General features: G+C 37.2%; 1 protein-coding gene across 3 annotated transcripts in view; it reads left to right on the forward strand.

The window, feature by feature from the left end:
• Positions 1 to 16,091, forward strand: part of LOC106871816 (tRNA (cytosine(38)-C(5))-methyltransferase) — a 68,428-nt gene that overhangs the window by 32,850 nt on the left and 19,487 nt on the right. For all 3 annotated transcript variants that reach the window (XM_052969693.2, XM_052969692.2, XM_089355325.1), the window contains exons 2-4: positions 1,522 to 1,631; positions 5,832 to 5,980; positions 14,226 to 14,337. In XM_052969693.2, the coding sequence (XP_052825653.1) occupies positions 5,880 to 5,980; positions 14,226 to 14,337 (213 nt within the window). In that variant the 5' untranslated portion in view covers positions 1,522 to 1,631; positions 5,832 to 5,879. The remainder of the gene's footprint in view (positions 1 to 1,521; positions 1,632 to 5,831; positions 5,981 to 14,225; positions 14,338 to 16,091) is intronic.

The following is a 16,091-nucleotide window of genomic DNA, read 5'->3' on the forward strand; positions in this document are numbered from 1 at the left end:
ACAGGATATGAAAATAGCATTGGTTGTTTGTTTTTTAATCAATCGCCTGTCATTCATTAGCATGTGGTGAACACGACAATATTTTCCTTTGTGGTAGCAGTTGCAGGACATTCAGATCTTGGGTCGTCTTCAAGTCTCCCTTCCACTCCTAAATTCAGTTGCTCACTTTTACGCTTTTGATAAAACTGGAGCATCATTTCCTAATGTAGCAACCATGCAGCATAAATACCTTTGGGGTCTAAAGTCTTTTTCTGCCGGTACTTCATAACACGACAATGCCAAATTTTGTCAATTTTCAAGAGAAGTCACTACTGGTTACTTCTGAAGTGTTCTTTGAACAGCTAGATGTCAGTACCTGGAAAGAAACTATGCCTTTATTAATAAGAAGAGTGGAAATTAATGCATGCAAGATTTCACAGCTCAAGCATCACTCCTTCATAGTCAGCCTATGAACTTTTCAGCCCACCCTTATACACACTAAACAAACACATAACACATATAACAATCATGTGTACACCCAACAGACATACACACACACACACACACACACACACACTTATACACACAAACATGTTTATATGACATTGGTAGACTAATTCTGTGGACACAGTTACTGTCTCCCAGAAATCACCCCGTGGTGGACATGCATAGTGTGTGTGTGTATATATGAAAGGGTGCTAAAAAGTTCCTGGCTTTAAGGATATTGCAAAAGGCCTGACTGGAGGCCCAACCTCCCAAGTTCTTTTACAGGGCTTAGAAAAACCGAAGGACCACTGCAATATGTGTGTGAATCTGAGAGGGAAATATGTTGAATAAAATCATAGTTAACTGGTCCTCCTCTATTTTGCTTTACCCAAAACCAGGAACTTTTCAGCACTCCCTCATATATATAATGTATGTAATTACCCCTTAGTATCAGTGCTGTTTCTGTTGCTAGTATATACTTTTTAACGAGCTCACTGGCTAACCTCAATACCAGCACCTGTCCTAGCACTGTTATTCTATATATCACTGACTGGGAGATGAGTCACTGCTACCTCAACTGGCTGAGTGTCCATCATTGACAAGACCGAGGAAGGTCAAAATCATGTGATCTGGTGGTCTTAGCGCTGGAGATTGCAGGGGTTTATCTCCCCATTAGCGATATTAACAAGAGTGCTTTCTGCACCAGAAGCCTATATGAGACTTTCTCTCATGGTATCTTCCACAGTATAGTTTGTTCTAACAGAACATCCATGATTAAGTGGGGATAAATATTACCTTTTGGTATTAATACTGCCTCTGTTGCTAATATATATAAAGTATTTATTGTTTGTATGTAATGTATGTATTTTTTGTATGTGTATGTGCATACAAGTGTATGTATATGTGTATGAACAAATGAGTTATGTGAGTAACGTATGCATTTATATGTGTGTGCTTGTGTGTGTATGGTATCAGTTCTCTCAGCCATTCACTGTATGTGATGCATTAATATATTAATATGTTTACAGTTCATATCTCTGCTATAATTTCTTACAGAAAGTAATATCCCTCATGAAGTTGTTGCCGCTATTGACATCAACCCTGTGGCCAATAAGATTTACTCCTACAATTTCCCACACACAAATCTTCTAGAGACTGGCATTGAAGTAAGTAATATCCCTTTTTTTAAATATTTTAACTGTTATCTTTTATTTGTTTCAGTCATTGGATTGCAGCCATGCTGGGGCACTACCTTATGTCAATACATTGACATGAGTACTTATTTTTTTAAAGCCTGGTACTTATTCTGTTGGTCTCTTTTGCCAAACTGCTAAGTTACAAAGATGTAAACACACCAGCACTGGTTGTCAAGCAATGGTGGGGAGGGCAAACACAGATTCAAAGACATACACACATGGATATATTTATACATGTATACAACAGGTTTCTTTCAATTTCCATGTACCAGATCCATTCACAAGGCTTTGGCCAGCCCAAGACTATAGTAGAAAACACTTGCCTACCCAAGGTGTCACACAGTGGAACTGAACCCCAAACCATGTGGTTGAGAAGCAAGCTTCTCACCATGCAGCCACACCTGCACCTATGTATATTTTCAAACTACTGTCTCACAAACATACCGTTCCTATTTTCTGCCTAACCTTCTTTGAGGTCCTTAACCATTTTGATACCAGTGGAGGTGTGTGGCTTAGTGGTTAGAGTGTTGGACTCATGATCGTAAGATTGTGGTTTCAATTCCTGGACTGGGCGACATGTTGAGTTCTTGAGCAAAACATTTCATTTCACGTTGCTCCAGTCCACTCAGCTGACAAAAATGAATAAGTCCTATGAGTATCTGCTGTCCTGTCCCGGTGGGGAATATATATGACATGAAGCTGGAAAACCAGCCCTTGTGAGTCGATACAACTCGAGAAGGTAACTTTACCATTACCTTTTATTTTGATACCAGCCTGTCTAAGACTGACCTTGGTTTCATGATACAAACTTCCTGTATTAAAGACCATCTCTCAGAATTCTGTTAATTTACATGCCAAACACCAGCTTAGCCCTTTCCATACCAACCAGCTTGAGACAACCCCTGGTTCTGTGATACTAATCAAAATCCATTTTTAACCCTTTAGCATTTAAACCAGCCTTATCCGGCCCAAATATTCTACCAGTGTTATCTCTTCAAACCAGCCAGATCCTGCTTCTCATACAGAGCCTACAATGTAATTCTAAAAATAAACAATTACATCATCAAAATCTTGAAGCTATGAAATAATTCATGATTAATTCAAAATAACATGAATAAAGAAGCATTACATATGCTAGAATAATCTGAATGCTAAAAGAGTTATAGTGATTTTCTTAAAGTCTTCTATCAAAATTTCATGCTAATTTTTCTACCAAACACCAACCGGCTCGTTAACTATAATATTACTTTACTGAATTCTTCAATGTTCTCAAAATTGAGATGAAAGTAGTGGTAGTGAAAAGATTAATAACGACAAAATTATTTTACCAACTTCTTTGTTATCTTCAAAATTAATCGAAAAAGAAACTGTCATGTATTTCATTGGAAATATTGAGACGAAAGGGTTAATTAATAATGGCAAGTATTTTTGGTTTTTTTTACTAAGTTCTTCGTTATTGTCATAATTGAAATAAAGGTAGCGTATTTCAACAGATATATTTTGATGAAAGGGTTATTAGTGACAGTTGTTTTATTAAATTCTTCATTATTTTCAAAATTAATTGCAATGAAGGTAATGTATTTCATTAGAAATATAGTAACATAAGAGTTAATTACAAATCTTATGGATATGGTACATTTCTGCTGATAGTATAATTAATAAGAACCAACAACTTTTCAGTTAGTAGATCAATTCTCTGTTGGTTTAGTTCAAGATGACTTTGTCACATACAAATCAGTACCGGAAATGGGACATCATCTGTAGAATCTTAGATTGCAGGTTCAATACTCTAGTGTTACAACTAACTACAGATCCTTAAAAAAATTATAATCATCATCTTCAATACCACAACCAACATCATGATCATCATTATCATCATCACCATCATCATCAAGACCACCACCACCATCATCATCATCAACATTAACACCACTGCTACCATCATCATCATCACCACCATAATCATTATCATCATCGTTATTATCATTATCATCACTATGTCCACCACCACTATCATCATCATCATCATTGTAACATTCCTTTCTCCATATTGGCTCAGATTATTAAACAAGCCTGCAGATATGGCTGAATGGTTAAGAACTTTGCTTTGCAACCATGAAGTACTGGGTTCAATCACAGTGCATGGTACCTTCATTGAAATGTCTTCTGTCACAGTTTCAAATCAACCCATGCCTCATAAATAAATTTGAGTTGTTCTCAATGTCATTTACACCTACATCAACTTGACTGAGCAGACCTATGACCAGATGCATTCCAACCTTGATCATCCCAACTTTTTGCCAGGATATGAATAAAAGACACTTTGCTAAATGTTTCCTTTCTTTATTTAAGGTGGTGTGAGTGTGATTTGAGGGAGATGTGGCTACTGTTTCTAGCAACTCAGGTGACCACATGCAGTTGACATAACTGTCTAGAACAGAGGTTCTCACCCATTTTTTATCTATGGACCCTTTGATTACCATTTTATTCTGGTGGACCCTCATAGCCACTCAGTGTTTAAAAACTAGTTTTAAAGAAATTTCTTTCAAAATTCTTATTTTGTTTTTCACACTTTAACTTGTGAAGGTTGGAGTTCGTAAAATGTTAGAGAAAAAGACCTAGCTATTTCTTGCAATGCATATATCTAAAGCAACATTTTTTCAGGGGCTCTTAGAATATTATTGTCGATTCCCAGTTTACTATTCTGTTGTGCCATCAAAGGCCACATAGACCCCCAGTTGAGAACCACTGATCTAGATCCTGTTTGATGGGTGGTACCTGTAATTCAAAAGACCTGTCTAATCACATCCACTGTGACACCAACACTGACTGAGAATTATGTTAAGAGTACTTCTGTCTATGGAATACTCTGCCACTTCATTATTGTTTTTTATGTCAACTTTTTCATGCTTGCATAGCTCAAATGGAATTGGTTGAGGCAGATTTTCTGTGGCCGGATAACCTTGTTACCAACCCTTACTTTGTTTCCAAGGAAGATCGGAAACAAGGGATTCTGTTTGTATAATAGTGATGCTCATCTAAAACTATTGTCTGATGTCAAATAAGGGGACATGCATGCATGCAGCGCATACACACTCTCTCTCGCTTTGTCTTGCAAGTTACTTGACAACCACACTTTGAGCCAATGTCTTGAAAAAGAACACAGTACACTCTGGTATTAAGAAAGGCATCTAGATGTAGAAACCATACCAAGGCAGACATTGGAGCTCAGCGCAGTCCAGTAAGGAAGACAAATATTAGATAATAATGATGATGATGGTAATGGGCTTCCTTCAGTCTCCGTCAACCAAAGCTCCTCATAACTTTTGTGCCAATACTACATAAAAATGCTCATGACAGCACCCAGCACACTATGTAAAGTGGTTGGTGTTAGGAAGGGCATCTAGCCATAGAAACAATACCAAATCAGACTGGAACTTGGTGCAGCTCCCCAGCTTTGGTCAAACCGTCCAACACATGCCAGCATGGAAAATGAACATTGAAAGAAGTGGAGGAGCAGGAGGAGGAGGCTCTCCACAGGTCCTTCACAGTCAATGTTTATGCAGCCATCAAATTTTTTGGATATAGGCTTCACTCCCCACATTTTAAACTATCACAAAAGTCTTTTCTTCCCAATTACACTAACAGCATCCTTAACACTTTGGCATTTAAACTGACCAGATCTGGCTTCTCATACCAACCCCACAATATCATTCTAAAAATAAGCATTTATCATCATCATCATCATTCAGCATGTGTCTTCCATGCCGGCATGGGTTAGACAGTTTAACTGGAACTAGTAAGCCAGAGAACAGCACCAGGCTCCAGTCTGTTTTGGTTTGGTTGCTACAGTTGGATGCCTTTCTTTACACCAACCACTCCATAGAGTGTATCAGGTACCGTTTGCATGTCACCAGCACAGATGCCTTGTATATGCCACCATTGCTGGACACAACTACAATTACATCATCAAAATCTTGAAGCTACAAAATAACTCATGATTAATTCAAATTACATTTGACAGACAAAATCTGAATGCAGAAGGGTTAAAATGTTTCTCTTTTCTTGTATTGTAGTCACCTACTGCAATAGCCAGAAATTTTGGCTGTAAACAAATTATAGGACAAAGAATTATGACATCTTTAAAATTTTCTATTTCTTTATTTGCAGGGTTTGACTGCTGATTGGTTAGATCATTTAGACTTTAACGTGGTTCTTATGAGTCCGCCGTGCCAACCATTTACAAGGGTTGGCAAAAGACTTGACACTAAGGACAGCCGAACTAGATCTTTTTTACATTTTCTTGATTGCCTTCAAAAGTAAGTTATGCTTTTCTTTTTACTGGGTTTTATAACTGCATTTTTCTTCTTATATATGTGTGTGTATGTATGTATGTATGTATGCATGTATGTATGTGTGTGTATGTGTATTTATTGTGTGTGTGTGTGTATTTTGCTCAGACATTGTGAGACTAATAATCTGGTGTAGCACTCAATATATGTATGTTTCAGAACAAAGTGTTAGCTGAGTATAGAGCAGTAATAATATACTTTGGGTACCCAAAAGTAACCAAAAACATTCTTTGTGGGGCAAGCCAGTTGTAGTTCAGACTTCCACTGCTAGAAGGTGGTGAGCTGGCAGAAACGTTAGCACGCCAGGCAAAATGCTTAGCAGTATTTCGTCTGCCGTTACGTTCTGAGTTCAAATTCCGCCGAGGTCGACTTTGCCTTTCATCCTTTCGGGGTCAATTAAATAAGTACCAGTTATGCACTGGGGTCGATATAATCAACTTAATCCATTTGTCTGTCCTTGTTTGTCCCCTCTGCATATAGCCCCTTGTGAGCAGTAAACAAATAACTTCCACTGCTAGAAGCCACTTGATGTGACCATCAGGCATCAGTCTGCTGACCAGTGGCATCGAGTGAGGTCATACTGCCATGTGGTGCTGAATTGTTTCATCGATACGAAAGGGATTGTCCACACAGAATTTGTTCCCCCTGGTCAAACTGTTAACCAGACATTTTACTTGGAAGTTCTGAAGCATTTGCGAGACACGGTGAGATGAAAACGCCCCAACTTGTGGCAAGGTAGAGAGTGGTGGTTCCATCACGACAAAGCACCTGCAACACTGCCTTGAGTGTGAGACAGTTTTTGACCAAAAAATGTCATGATCCCATTTACCCACCCTCTCTATTCACCCCATCTTGCTCCTTGCAACTTTTTTTTGTTCTCCCGAATGAAAAATAGTCCTTAAAGGAAAACGTTTTGCAGATATGGAAGACGTGAAGAAAAAAAATGACAGAAGCATTAAAAGGTATCACTTTGCAAGAGTTCCAGCACTGCTTTGAACAGTCGAAAATGCATCTGGACTGATGCATTGCTTCAAACGGAGAATACTTTGAAGGTGACAAAAGTGTAAACATGTAAAACTAAGTGAATGAAATAATATGGCAAAATTCTGGTTTCTTTTGGGTACCCCCTTGTATGCATATGTGTGTGTGTGTGTGTTGTTGTTGCTAACATAGCTGTCTGGTTTCACAACTTTTGGGGGTTCCACCCCTTCTCTGCAGAAGCCATGAAATGTCAACCTTGATGATTTATTAATACTGTAGTTTAGTGGTTAGGGTGTTGTACTTACAAGATTGTGGTTTCGGTGGGGAGTGCATCTGTGTTCTAGCACAAAATACTTCATTTCACATTGCTCCAGTCCACTCAGTTATATGAGTAATGCTGCACTGGACTAACTTCCTTTTCAGAGTGGAGAGTGTTATGACTGATGTCGGTCACTCATTCGCCATCGAAACCAAGCAACCAGTTCTATGAGTCCTAGATCTCGAGACTACTTACTTATTTCTCCTGAAAATCATTTAAATCAGCTGCACTGGGACCAGTTAAAAAGGGGGCACTGTTGCTTCTACAGAATCTCCCCCCATTTCTTTGACATCATTATGAAAAAACATTGTACTCTTTCAATCATTGGACCAATGGATAAAACATCTGCTCTCTGCTTTTTGGCAAAAGAGTAGAATATTTTGAGATGATGTCTAATTTTCTCTTGATGGCCTAGTCTACCTTGGTAGGCTTTTGATTCTTAATAATAGACATCATACTGTTCTGGATATGATAATTTTTTGATTGAAGTGTTCTGTTTTCTGCCAAACTTGTTGCTGTTGGCAATGTCTTTATCAGCTTGATTTGTCGATTTTTTTCTAAAATTTTTGTTTACTTTTCATTTTCTAAACGAGTCTCTCTCTCTCTCTCTTTCACCCTCTCTCCTGCATCTATTTTTGTTGTAAAATGGGTTGTGGTTTGAGCATATGTTGCTGGCAAATGTATCTTCAGATATCTGCCAAGATGCTTCCGAAAGTGGGGAAGTGAGTGTGAAAGACCAGTTGACAAGTGATACGTCATGCTTATTTATACTCCAGTTTGCTTTCTGTACATCCACAGTGTCACATGAGTGAGCTGGATGGAGTGTTAGGCTTAAATCTTGAGTGTTGAAAGCTAAAATTGCAAAGAAACCATAGCATGGTATGAGAAGAGAATTTCTAAAACTGGTATCTTATGGTTGCTTAATACTGGGTCTGCATCACTTTTGTTGTGTCCCATTCACTCAACATCATCTCTTATCTTTATTTGTTTTAGCCATTGGGTTCTGGCCATGCTGGGGTACAGCCTTGAAAATTTTTTTAGCTAAATGAATCAACCCCAGTACTTATCCTTTTATGTCTGATATTTAATCTACTGGTCTTTTTTGCTGAACTTCTAAGTTATGGGGACATAAACGAACTAACACCAGTTGTCAAGCTGTGGTGAGGAATAAACATATACACATACATATATACTCTTTGCTCTTTTACTTGTTTCGGTCATTTGACTGCGGCCATTCTGGAGCACCGCCTTTAGTCAAGCAAATCGACCCCAGGACTTATTCTTTGTAAGCCTAGTACTTATTCTATTGGGGTCTTTTGCCGAACCGCTAAGTTACGGGAACGTAAACACACCACCATCGGTTGTCAAGCAATGTTGGAGGGACAAACACAGACACACAAACATATACACACATACATACATACATACATACACACACACACACACACACATATATATATATATATACATATACATATATGTGACGGGCTTCTTTTTCAGTTTCCGTCTACCAAATCCACTCACAAGGTTTTGGTTGGCTCAAGGCTATAGTAGAAGACATTTGCCCAAGATGCCACGCAGTGGGACTGAACCCAGAACCAAGTGGTTGGTAAGCAAGCTACTTACCACACAGCCATTCCTTTTATGGTTTATTTTTTACTTGTCTCTCTGATTGGACTGTGGCCATGCTGGGATACTGCCTTGAAGGGCTTAGTTGAACAAATTGATCCAGTACTTATCTTTTAAGACTGGTACTTATTCTATCAGTCTCTTTTTGCCGAACCACTAAGTTACAAGAATGTAAGCAAACCAACACTGGTTGTCAAGAGTCGGTGGGGGATAAACACATACACACATAGATATATTATATATACACATACACAATAGGCTTCTTTCAGTTTTCTGTCTACCAAATTCACTCAAAAGGCTTTGGCTTCCCAGGGTTATAGTATAAGACACTTGCCCAAGATATGACACGGTGGGACTGAACCTGAAACCATGTTGTTGGGAAGCAAACTTCTTTCCACACAGCCATGCCTATAGCTGAGATAGGGAAGAAAAAAAGTCACCCATGAAGTTAAACAATATTTTTACTTCTGAAGGCAGCAAGCTAGCAGAAATGTTAGCACGCCAGGCAAAATGCTTAGCGGTATTTCGTCTGTCTTTACATTCTGAGTTCAAATTCTGCCATAGTCGACTTTGTCTTTTATCCTTTCAGGGTCGATAAATTAAGTACCAGTTGCATACTGAGGTTGATCTAATCAACTGGCCCCCTCCCCCCAAAATTTCAGGCCTTGTGCCAAGAATAGAAAAGAATATTTTTACTTCTGTTTGATTTGGGATTGATATGCAAATGTCTAGTGTCAATCAATTTATGAACCAATCAATACAGGTTAAGTTGAAATCACTCATCATTAATATGTTTCCAAAGCTGCATTGCTGGATAAAGCATTTACTTTTGTTGAGGCATTCATTGAAGCAGATAAGAGACACTTGAAAAGGCATTCATAGAGCCCAATTATAGTCATTTCATTAGTCTTGTTGTTTATAGGCGATAATTTGCAGAGGCCATTAAGAAATAAGCCCTTTGCATCTACAATAAAAGATTCATAGACTAACAGCACACACATACACACACACACACTCACATATATGAATATATATATGTTATTATTATTATTGTTTTTTAATTGGCAGAAAGTTTTGTGCTTTTGACATTTGGGTCACTTTTGTAACTTTCTGCTTGTTTAAAGATAAGAAAAAGAAATATTTATATGAAGTGAAATATTAAGTTCTTTTGTTTTCCTAAACCAAGGGTCACCAAACTTTTCATGGTGGGCCAAATAACTGAGTGATTGACAAGCATGGTCCATATACCCATTTTGTTCAATACAACACAGTGAATACACAAAAAATAAAGACAACCAAAAAGTTATCAAAGAAGGCAACATTAACAATAAAATAGTCAAATCACATGCAGTGTGCACATATCCAGATCTTACAAACTGAGCAGCAAAAGAGGTTAGTGAGACTTGTGGAACTGGTGTCTAGCTTTTCAGATATAATCAGTATTTGCTTTGGAATTGCTGCATACAACCGAGAGAATTACTTTCAAATGTTCATCAGTCAACCTCGTTTGATGTGTTGACTTCACATACTTCATTTTTGAAAATGTTTGCTCACAGACATAAGTTGTTCCAAGAACTGATGCCATACCAGAGGCAAATGAACTCCCATTACAGGTATTTACACAAAAGGTACAGTGCAGTGGCAGGCTGGATGAAATAACCTTGCAGGACAGATCCGGCCCACTGGCCATAATTTGGTGACCCCTGTACTAAACACACACACACACACACACACACACGTCACATGGACTTCCAAACTGCTTAGCACTATTTTTTTGCTTCTCTCCACTGGATACATTACTCAACCTTTATTTTGAACAATAGACTTACCTAGGAATGTACATTAGGAAGAACCCTTTCATGTGGGTCTGAATACCCCCCCCCCTATCTTCCAAAACACAATAATCAATAACAAAGCCATGAACTTTCTGCTGTGCTACGCATTTTTCTACAACAAATGTTCCTGCCTATAATTTCCTGCTTATATTTCTTATATTTCTCCGATGGCGGAATACCCAGTATATGGAACCTTGGATCAATAGGATAATCCAGTACCTGGGATATCCCAGAAGCAGCTGTAAGAGACTATATCTATTAATTCTACCTACATTGCTTTAGCATTAACTCTCTTAAATTAAACTAAACAAATTTAAATGCCATAGTCCTGCCTTGATTAATTGTTTTGCTCTTATTCAACTTACTTCTAGGGACTCAAAGGTAAGATACTGATTGCCAGTTCTCTCCCACCTGGACATTTGTGCTACTACAGCTTCTGCTCCAGCCCCTGTTTGAACTGGGATTCTAATGGCTTGTCAATTTGGACCACTCAGACTGCATACCTATTAGCTTGGGTTAACTTGACCTAAACTCCTCAACTTCTGTATGTGTGTGTATATATATATGTGTGTGTGTATGTTTAGCGATTGTAGTATGGAAGACACAAGTTAGCAATTCAGAAACATACAGAAACAATTAACTTCAGTTAAACACCCATTTGTAATTTAGTGTCAGACTTTTCATTGTTCAAAACTGCAACCTTGTTCACTAGTAAAACATTTTGCTGTATCTTTTGTCAGTGAACTGGTCACAGTTTTGAACGAAGAAAATTTTGACACAGTGTTACAAATAGATGTTTAAGTGAAGTTGACAGTTTTTGTGTGTTTCATCTGTTTTTGTGTGTTACATCTTCCAGCTGCAACTGCTTTAGTTTCAGTAAGTGATTGCCGATCAAAACACTTGCTATGCAAATACATCTTTGTTATATATATACATCATGTGAAAGACCTGACTGTCAGATATTGTTACACATCACCAGTCACAATGCTTTGTTCTGGTCTTTGCATGATGCCACCGCGTTGGCTAAGTGAGGGGATCAACATTCCTCCCTGATCAAAAGGCGGACTGCAGCAATGTGAAATGAAGTGTTTTGCTCGAGAGCACATTGTATTGCCTAGTCTGGAAATTAAACCCATGATCAAGTAATCATGAATGCAATAACCTAACCACTGGGCCACACCCCTTCACATGCGCGTGCACACACACACACACACACACACACACACACACATACATACATGGTTCAATTTTACAGAAGACAAAGGATAAAGACAAATGTAGGAACAACAAACAAGCATATTAGTTTGACACTTAGGAAGAATGGAAAAATCTTTGATGCTTCGAGCATATGCCCTTTGACAGAAAGGATTGAGAGGGAAAAAAATGGAGAGAGAGCGATAAAAAATGCGGAGAGAGAAAAAACGATGGTTCAATATGATGAAATATATAAACCTTTTATCTTTTTCCCTGTTTCTGTCATTAGACTGCGACCATGCTGGGGCACCGCATTGAAGAATTTTTAGTCAAACAAATCAACCCCAGTACTTATGATTTTCTTTTTCTTTTAGCCTGGTACTTATTCTATCAGTCTCTTTGCTGAACTGCTAAGTTACAGGGACATAAACACACCAACACCTGTTGCCAAGTGGCATGGGAGAGGGTGGACAAACACAAACAGAAAGACACACATACATAGATATTTACATATATATGTGTGTGTGCGTTTGTGTATACACACGACAGGCTTCTTTCAGTGTCTGTCTACCAAATCAACCCACAAGGCTTTGGTCAGCCTGGAATATGGTGAAAGACACTTGCCCAAGATGTCATGCGGGAGGACTGAACCCAAAAACCATGTGGTTGGGAAGCAAACTTCTTACTACACAGCCACACCTGCACCTATATACATAATAAGATTAAGCACGTGTATGAGAAAGAAAGTAGACTGCAATATCATTGAAATAGGGGAATAAATTTAATGTACTATACAAACATGAAACACTCAAAACATACAGTACCCAGAATATGAAGTTATCTGATTTCTGATCTCTGCCTGTTTGGGAAATAAGCAATGGGTTTACTTCACTCCAGTAACTACTGTACAGCAAGTGCTGTTCTCCAAGGGACACAACACATACAGCCTTTTGTCATGGTGTGTTAGTTTGATCCCTTTGTGAAAACTCTGCCTTATCATTAAGTTCCACCTTAATGGAACGTCAAAGTTTTTCAGTGTCATTGGAAGATTGTATACTGTATAACCCAGTCTGCATGAATGCTCGAGTCTGTCTTCTCCATGAACTTCAAGCTCCATGTTGACTTTGAAGATTTTGAACAAGATTTTTTTAGCACGAATGGTGAAGCTTATACCATCTAGAGCAGGAGTTCTCCACTACTTTTTCTATCTATGAACCCCTTTGATTACTATTTTATTCTGGTGGACCTCCACAGCCATACAAAGTTTAAATGCTAGTTTTATAGACACTTCTTTCAAAATTTCGATTTTGTTTTACACATGTTCGCTTGTGTAAGTTAAACCATGTAAAATGTTAGAGAATGAAGCCTAGCTGTTTCTTGCAATCCATACCAATAGATACATCTAAAGCATGATTTTTTTTTTTCAGGGACCTTTAAAATGCTCTTATGGATCCCCAATTTATTTTTTTTGTTATGTGAACCCCCAAAAGTCTTACATAGACCCATATGGACCCTGGTTGAGAATTACTGGTCTAGAGAGAAGCAGGCAGACAGACACCTACATATATGCTGAAGATAATGTAACAAATATGCTTCTGTCACTCATGGGATTAAACTAATGAATAAGCTACTGAGGGTTAATGTGATTTATGAATATGATTGTTGTCTTAAAAGTTGTAAACTTCATAACTCTTAGCTGCTACATTGAACACACCACAAGTAGAACAATGTTTCTGCTCAGTTACTACTACTACTACTACCAACACCATTACCACCACTGCTACTACTACTACTAACGCTATAACCACCACCACTGCTACTACCACTACTACTGCTACTAATGCCAATGACCCCACCACTACTACTAATGCCATCACCACCACTACTACAAATAACACCACCACACTACTACTAACATCATCACCACCACTACTACTAACACCACCACCACCACCACTACTACAACTGCTGCTGCTGCTGCTACTACTACTACTACTACTACTACAGCTGTTGCTATTGTTAATACTTCTGTTATTTATTCTCTTCCTTCGTCACCACATTCATGGCTATTTCTCTCTCATCTGATGCAATTTCTTGTACGATTAAAAAAATAATCTTTTTTTTTTTTCTTCTTTTTAATTCTAATAATTGCCAAAGGAATCTGTCTGATCCACTGGTGCAAACCTTAATTAGAACTCTTTCTCTCAGATGCCAACTTTCTTTGTCGTTAATATTAATCCTTCACCTATTCCAGGATGAAGTGTCCACCCTCGTTCATTCTGCTGGAAAATGTCAAAGGGTTTGAAGTGTCAGAGACAAGACACCTTTTTCTGAAGACTCTCAAGGCCTGTAATTACAAATATCAGGTGAGCTCTTGTTTCAACAACATTGATAATGATAATAATAATAATAATAATGATAATAATAATAGTAATAATAATAATAATAATAGTAATAATAATAATAATAATAATGATGATGATGATAATAATAATAATTGTAATAATAATTTATTGCTGTTGTTGTTATTATTGTTGTTTTTGTTTATTTTCTATGATAATATTTGATCAATTTTTTTATAATTTTAGTCACTGGCAATTTTCAACAAAGAATATATCTTTATGGTGTTTTTTTTTTCCTTCTTTACTTATATATATATATAAATATATAATAATATAAATAATATGTATATATATATATATGAACACACATACACAAATATATATGCATATATGGGTACAAAACATCACAAACTGTAAACAACAAGAAATACGAAAACCAAAGAGTTGAATACATAAACAACGAAAGAAACAAATGAAAAACAGGACAAGTAACATAAAAAACGACCCTTCTTCAGTTGTTGGTTGTCCATCTACTCCTCAAGGTGTCCACAAAGTCATTTGACAGAAAAAAATGTTTATTAAAGTTACAACAGTCTGAGACTTGAATACATAACATTGATATTAAGTTTGATCATAGCATATTAACATGCAACAAAAATTTAGTTGCCACCTCTTAGGCAGTTGATGAAGGAAAAGTTCCATAACTGGCTTGTCTGGTTTCCTATGTGTTTATTCTGTTATCGGCAAAAAAAGTCCGTTTTTTTGTGCTTTATTTATGTTCCCGTTCCTTTTTTGTCCACGTTGTTTGACGTCCTGTACCCAGATATGCATCTATATATACCTGTAGATGTAGGTATGTACATATATGTATGTATACATGCATATGCTCATATATCATTTGTATTATATATATGTGTGTGTATATATATATTCGATTCCTAGACCGTGTTGTGTTGTGTTCTTAAGCAAGACACTTTCTTTCACATTGCTCTAGTTCACTTCACTCAGCTGTAGAAATGAGTTGCAGCATCACTGGTGCCAAGCTGTGTCACCCTTTGCCTTTCCCTTGGATAACATCAGTGATGTGGAGTGAGGATGCTGGTATGTATGGACGGCTGTTGGTCTTCCATAAATCACCTTGCTCGGATTTGTGCCTCAATGGGGAATTATCTAGGTGCAATCCCATGGTTATTCATGACTAAAAGGGGTCTTTACCCTTTATATATATATGTATACATATATATATCATTATCTTATGATATTTACTTTGTATTATATTATACTTATTTATTATGCTTTTACTTATTAATTTTTCTATATGTTAGTGGATTTTCATCGATGAGTTCATAAACATTGTTTCTTTTCCCTAAAACTATATATATATATTTTATACTGTGAAACTTAATTTAATTTTAATTTTTAATAGATTGAATTTAATTGAGTTTTTACCTGTAAATTTGGATTTTTATCCCTAATATTATTATTATTATTATTATTATTATTATTATTATATATATACATCTTCATTCCTTTTTCTTGAAGATTGACTGCATCTTTTGAAAGCCACAAGCTACCAAATCAATCTGTATGGTGCTAAACTGTCAATCAAAGAGTCCATAGTTAACATCTTACCGCCCATGCCGTATTATGCCATGTCCCTACTTGGCCAAGACTCTTAACTGTTAAAATTCTTCATTTATCTAGATATAGATAAGTACCATAACCCTATAAGCAATGCTGAGCAATACACTTTTGCTAGAAGTGGTTATAACCTCACC

The sequence above is a fragment of the Octopus bimaculoides genome, chromosome 7, assembly GCF_046866305.1.
Source record: "Octopus bimaculoides isolate indiv1 chromosome 7, ASM4686630v1, whole genome shotgun sequence".
NCBI lineage: Eukaryota > Metazoa > Mollusca > Cephalopoda > Octopoda > Octopodidae > Octopus > Octopus bimaculoides.